Source organism: Cariama cristata, unplaced genomic scaffold, assembly GCF_000690535.1.
Source record: "Cariama cristata isolate BGI_N322 unplaced genomic scaffold, ASM69053v1 scaffold1605, whole genome shotgun sequence".
NCBI lineage: Eukaryota > Metazoa > Chordata > Aves > Cariamiformes > Cariamidae > Cariama > Cariama cristata.
The window spans coordinates 1-6777 of record NW_009615604.1 but is presented as its reverse complement, the minus strand read 5'-3'; the positions used below and the strand labels follow the sequence as shown (position 1 = coordinate 6777).

General features: G+C 43.5%; 1 protein-coding gene across 5 annotated transcripts in view; it reads right to left on the bottom strand.

The window, feature by feature from the left end:
• Positions 1-4246, bottom strand: part of SMOX (spermine oxidase) — a 26619-nt gene extending 22373 nt beyond the window's left edge. For 4 of the 5 annotated variants that reach the window (XM_009699859.1, XM_009699860.1, XM_009699861.1 and 1 more), the window contains exon 1: positions 4010-4246. In XM_009699859.1, the coding sequence (XP_009698161.1) occupies positions 4010-4217 (208 nt within the window). In that variant the 5' untranslated portion in view covers positions 4218-4246. The remainder of the gene's footprint in view (positions 1-4009) is intronic. The other variant, XM_009699863.1, reaches the window with a different exon arrangement.
• Positions 4247-6777: the final 2531 nt, after the last annotated feature.

Here is a 6777-nt window from a genome sequence, read left to right as displayed (position 1 = left end):
GGGAAAGAACAGAGTACCTAAAGACTTCAAATATCCACTGTATTCAGGAGGAGGGGATGAATACCCAGACACAGGAAGAAAAGCACCTACAGCAGGGAGATGTAGGAAAATTTGAATTGCCCTGGGACAGCAACCCTGGCCGGCATACTGAACCTTGTCCTGTGATTAAAAATGCATATTATTTACAGATATACCTCAGACTAACTGCAATACAAAAAGGCATTTCCATTCCCCAAATGAGTAAATAGGTTATATTTTATTATTTATGCTTTTGAAAATTTAAATCAGGTTCTTTAAAAAGATGTACTGTCAGGTTAAACACGAAACGCGTTTAGTCTTCATCACCTGTATTCTCTGCCGGCAAAACATAAAGAGTTTGGTCAGCCCCACTCTCTCCATCACTTACAACTAACGGGGTGTGCACAGGGCTCTGATACCCCCCCTAAGCCAGCGCTGTCACGACTGGGCTGATAGTAGAGGGAGATGTTCAGCAGCTGAAAGGAGGTGCTAAAAATAAGTTTGGGTCATGTCCTCCATCCACATTTTTACAGATTCTCAGAACTCCAAAGTTAACTGTTTTAAAGTCTGACAAAGCTCTGCTCTTCCAGCATCCCAGCCAAGACCACACCGTGCAGCTCGCTCTGCAGAGGTGTGTGAATGCCCGATTAAGTGGGATAGTTAATAGGATCCTGATGGATGAGGAAAGGATCGTGCATTTACCAGTCATTATATACTGTTTAACATGTAAATATATGCTCAGACAGAAAGACACTGCAGCACTACGCTATAATGCAGTCAAGTTTAACGAGTGAAAGCTCCAAGAAATGCTGCTCTCCAGCTGAGACATTGCCTCGGAGGGAAGCTCCACCTATCTTGTTTTTCAAGCAGACGACCACTTCGTCATTAAGGAGCATGCTGATCGCCCTTCAAAATATGCATTACAGGACTCAAGAGCACGAGATTTCTATGCGTACTTAAAACAAACCATGTGTTTCAGAGTGCGCAGCACCAAGTCACAAACGTGTGAATATTTAAGGTGCCACAAACTCCAATACACTCCCAGCGCACCCAGCCTAGCGGAAATGACTGCTGTACATTGGCAGCCAAAGGTACAAAGCTCATAAATATTGCATGTGGCAGTCACCTTGTTAATGCAATCCTCCTGCGAGTCACCACATGCTGTATCAGCAGCAGAAATACTGCCCGCTGCTTTATGTCAGGAGCTTGCTCTCTGCTATACTAACAATCCTCCTGTATATAGCTTTTATTGATGGGGAACCTGATCTTTGAAAGCAAAAAAATACGCCAGCAGGTCCCCCTGTATTTGTGCTCAGTAACAATTATGATGTGTTCCAAGTTCTCCTGTTTTCAGTAGCTGTGTGGAATATAATCAAATACCAACAAATTAAAAATAGTCATTCTTGCCTGTAATACTTAGAAACTCACTATCACCACCACCAAGCAGATAAGCCAGTCATTACCTAGTGTAAGTTACAGCACAAATTATTTTAAAGTGTAAAATTAAAATAACATCTTCTTCAACAGAGATAACTAATTTACTTTCAGGGCCTTAAACGATTTTAGTTTCAATACTAATCTACTTTGAATGAATCATCCAATACAACAAAAAATAGAAAAAAACTCTGCTTCCTCTTCTGTGAATATAATTACTGAGACACATGCAGCAGTCAGAACAGGCCTATACACAACAATATACCATACCAGCAATTTTCCAAAGGAACAGATTGTGTACCAAGCCTTCTGAATACACACGGGAACTTTCACATTTCCCTTTGCAGCCCTGACTATTTCTTGGCATCCTGTCGTGAAATATCTGCAGTGGGTACAGATGGTATAGATCATGCACAAGGAATACACTTACAATTCACAAAACACACCAACCCTCTGCCTCACCTGTGCTAGAAATGACGAGTCAAACCTCTGAAAATCCAAATTACTCCCCTGTGCCAAGTAGCAACATGCCCTATGCAGCTGAGGGAAAATACTGTCCCCTGCAAGACACAGCATGGCTCAGTGAGAGTGGGAGTAGTAGGATATAACCCTGAGAAGGGGCCACTGTAGCTCTGTTGAAGATTTAAATCGGATCTTTAGTCAAGGGTGCAGACAAGGAAGTGGCCAGAGAAGTTTAACATTTAAATGCCATTTAGACAAGCAGATCAAAATGCTCATATGTTGAAGACCCTGAAGAACCACTTCTGTAACAGTTTTTGGTAAGCTTTAGCCAGTTCTGAGAAACGAGCAGGTCTTGCATGCCCAGGTGCAATCTTGCTGCTCCAGGCAGTACAGAAGAAGAGAACAGAGCCCGGGACCACGCTGCCCTTTTGCCCTCGTACCAGGGAATAAGGAGGTTCTGAGTATGTGCTGCTTCTGAAGTTTTCACCACCCAACAGAGCTCCAAAATAGTTTGGCTAAAGGGCACATGAATCTGCAAAGTGTACAAGGGGCCCGAACATGGACCCACCTTGGGAGAGAACTGCAGTCCATACCCACACAGTGTAACTTCGATAGTTTGCAGAAGATAAGATGGACAGTTTGTAGTTTTAAGAAAGGTATTAAAAGATTAGAGACTTTGGATTCCAGTCCTCTGCTCTGCAAATAACAGTTACATCTACAAACGGCGAGATCCCCAGCAGACTGAAAAGCCTGCTCTTGTCTCATGCTGGTTAAGAACTGTTAAGGAACAGGAGGTAGATTCCCTGCGAAGATACGAGTAACCAGTGAAGGTGTCCAAAGGTGAGAGAAGCAGTCTCAGTACTAGTATAACAAAACTATTCCACAGGTGCACTGACAAAATGATATATTGCGCTCTGAACATTTCAGGTCTTTAACATTTCCCTCCTTCCACAGACGTGATCCAGGATATTTTTAATACAGTGTATTGTGAGTAAAGGACACACTTCCCATTCTAACCTCTATGCCAAATCTCAGCAGAATGTAAAGTGCCCTAATCAAACCCTGGAGATCAGATTTGTCCAACTGCCTTTTCATTCATTTCCCTTCGGAAAGTTCATAGGACACTGCTGTTTATTTACCGTGGTGAGTTTATCGAGTAAAACACAGTATGTGATGTAAGCCCCTGACAAATAAAAGAAAGGAGGGCAACAAGAGGCTACAGTTAATAAATACAGAGAGTGTGATCAGACACAGAACTAGTTAATTGAAATCAGGAAGGCAATTCAGTACAAGTGAAGAGCTTTTTGCCTCCTGCAGAGAAGAGACAGGCAATGCCCTTCTAGATACTAGGGAAAGTTTCATTGACTACTGTGCTGCAAAGGACGTTTGTTCCAGTAGTTTTGCATTTAGAGATTTCACAAGCCCTTCCATTTGACACAGGATTAAAATATCCAGTGTCTGCACCTTTACTACGCACTGAGAAAGGAAGCTACAGAGGTAGGAAAGCTGCAAATTGGGATGAAAGGATACATTGAAGAGGTTTTTCCAGCAGCCTGATTCACAGTGGGTAGTGCCCTACACAGTAAATTACTTCTAGGGAAATGAATGGGGCTATTTGTGAAATGGAATAGCTTGGGGCTTACCCCTTTGCAAGTGATGTAAGTCACTGAGAAATGGCCGTTCACTAGCCAGGAGATTTACTGACTGCTCCTACTCAAGAGTCAAGCTTGAAAACGTTGGTGGAAACTGTCTCAATACAGTTACTTAATCACAGAACGCTTCTCACAGACTTGTTACACAGAGCTCTTCCCGTACAAGTAAAAACAATCACCAAGATCTTTATTTTATAGAAACACAGTTTTGAAGCAGCCCTCCCTTGGAAGAGATGCACAAGATAGCTCAGACTCACCCACCCACCCTGAAAGGAGCCCAAGGATTTATGTTCCTGACAACATCACACCTCAAATAACCTTTCGCATGCGCATGTTGACTGAAAAAGCACATTTCTAAGGTCAAATTAACCTAACGACAACACAAAGCCTTGCTAGCAGAATAAAGAAAGCTTAACACATTACCCCCAAAATGCTGCTCTTACCGAGTTTCACACTTTGCACGCGGCCTCCAATTCGGTCAGTCGCCTCAAGGACAGTTACATCCGTGAAACCGCTTTCCAAGAGCGCTTTCGCTGCTGATAGTCCTGCAAGCCCAGCACCGATAACTACTATTCGAGGCTGTCGTTTTCTCCGTAGGCCACTACTAAGAGGATCATCCGTGCTGTCTGCAGATATTTCACAACTTTGCATGCCGTCCAAGCTCTCTTTCTAAGGAACCTATGGAAAAAGCAAATAAGCGTGTTCAGGGAACTCGGCTCAAACTTATCCTCCGCAGTTGCAAATCCTGAGGAAGTCTAAAAAACAAAAAAGCAAAAAAGAAAGGAAAAAAAAAAGTCCAGCAGAAAAGAGAAGAAACTTGTGAACTAGACCCAGCCTTCAAAATAGGATGCATAGGAAGGATAACTGAGGTCAAATTGGGATGCAACAACTTTTTGGCCTGGAGCACCAGTACTGGAAACTCCAGAAATCTCCACCCTCTTGTACCATGTAGACTAATTCCAGAGAAGTCAAAGGATTTTCAAACTCCCATCTCTTAATATAACCTCCAAAAGTGGCAATTTTGTGGTAAAGTCTTAAAGAAAAAAAAAAAAAAGAAAACCACATGCCCAGTGCCGACAAGCTCCACAATACAGTGATGAAGCTTCACTTTGCCTCTGTGGCAACCACAAAGCATAAGCTTCAGATCATATAACTAGGGGAGTAGGTAAAGAGGATTTAGCTCAAAGCACGGAGATCAGATATCAAACCAGTCATTACAGAAATGCTACAGACGGAAAAATGTTTCAATTGATGAAAGCCAACAAGGGCCAGTTCAAAAATTCACAGCCACATGATGCAAGCCCTGGAGCCAACACTGTCCTGCCACATCAAGATCAGCCTCAGTCTTTGACAAACCGAGGTTCAAACCCGTACCAGTCCCGACTAGTCCAATTCTACCTCCACCTACCCAATGCATCCAACTGCTCCTCCAAGCAGGATCCTATTTTTCTTTGCAAACTCCTAGCAGCCACCTTTTTAACTGTGTATACCCTGAGTTCTCGAGTCCCATCACCTTGTTTTAGCATACGGCCTGAGTCCACAGTTAAGCCTTAATCAGGACCATCAATGTAAGATGTCTTTATACACGAATGTCAATGTCTAGTCATCTCATTCTGGGTATGTTCACACCTTCCCTCAAGAGCACGAAGGAAGAGGGTGCAGAGACCTATATCCCACCAGGCCCAAGAAGATATCAGTCCTGACTTGCAAAGGATAAACACACAGCCCAGGATTCATCAGCCCTTGAATCAGTTGATGCCCAACGATTTGGACCAAGTGCAGACCTAATTCCAAGCCTTACCATCCTCCCTCCCCAACACTTCCTGAATGCAGAGAAATCCAAGGAGGTAGTATGCTGCCTCTACCTGTTGCCAAGCTGCTGGATACACCTTCTGACTTCTTCCCCAATTCCCCCAACACCTGGCCAGCGTCAAAGACTCCTGTGTCTCCTCATCTCCACTCTCCTTCTCATCATCACCAGGAGAAGAGTCAAACCTTTACGCTTAAGACACTGCTGGACTATTGCAGTATATGATCACATGTACTAAGGGAGTACAAAGCAATACTGGTTTCGTTTGGAAAGTCCCTTTTTCTCCAGGATCTTAAAGCATTGCTGTATGTCAACCAAGCATCTCCTGCTCTCTGTAATGGAGGAGACACCAGACTGCAGCCAGTAGTGATTTAAGCAGTGGTACAGAAAGTAAAGTGGTCCTGCTGGAGCTCTTAACAACTGTTTTGAAAATGTTTAGTTTCAACTGGAACAACTTCAGCTCAATCCACCCTGTCTGGGCTCACCTGCAAGAGAGATTAGCACAGTGCCTGTTAACAAACTCGGCTTCTGCCAGCACAGCTTGTTCCAACTGCCACGGAACAACGGAACACGTGACATGGAGCCAGCTCTGGCTGCAGCCATGCTAAAAACTTCTACCTGCAATCGCATCAATCATCTCACTGTTTTCATCTCCTGACCAATAGATCCCAGCTAGCGGATATTTGTCATAGGGAGTCAAACATTAGTGTTTTGGAGAGTTATTTCCAAGCTGAAGTCAAGCATGTCAAGCATCCAATGCTTTCTAGTCCACGGTGAAAGAGTCACGAATCATGGTCATTTGACAAGCGGAAAAGCTGTGAGCAGCCAAAACCAGGCACTAGACTTACTTCTGAGCAAGCTGGATTCAAAAGCAGTACAACGGTTTGAAGAAGTAGCAGTGAACGATTTCCTCCCTGTTCCACAAGAAACAGTGAAGATCTGGAGCAGGCAGGGGGGTAGAGGATGCAAAGCTCCTTCCCTACAGCAGCTGGTGAGATGGGTCAAGTCTCCAGTTGTAGATACATTAGGAATTGTCTCTACTTGGCTTTGATGCTGATTCATTCCTCTTGCAGACTTTCCTCATCTGGGACAGGATTGCTTTGTTCTTTTTTATCTTTATCCAGTCTGAAAGTGGATTTTCAGAATGGGTTAAGATAAACAGGAACATGGCACTCCAGGTAAGAAGGCCCCAAGCAAGTCAATTTATTGACTTTAAATCTAACAAGATAAGAAGTGAAATTTCTCTGGGTTCTTTTAAGATCTTTAAGATGGGCCCAAAACACTGGGATCTCTGTACTCAGAGCTTCAGGAAAGTCCACCACTGGGATACGAAGGACAAAAGAGTACAGTTATTAAAGGGTACATAAAAACTGCCATAGCAAGTCCTATTGTTGTTCGGGG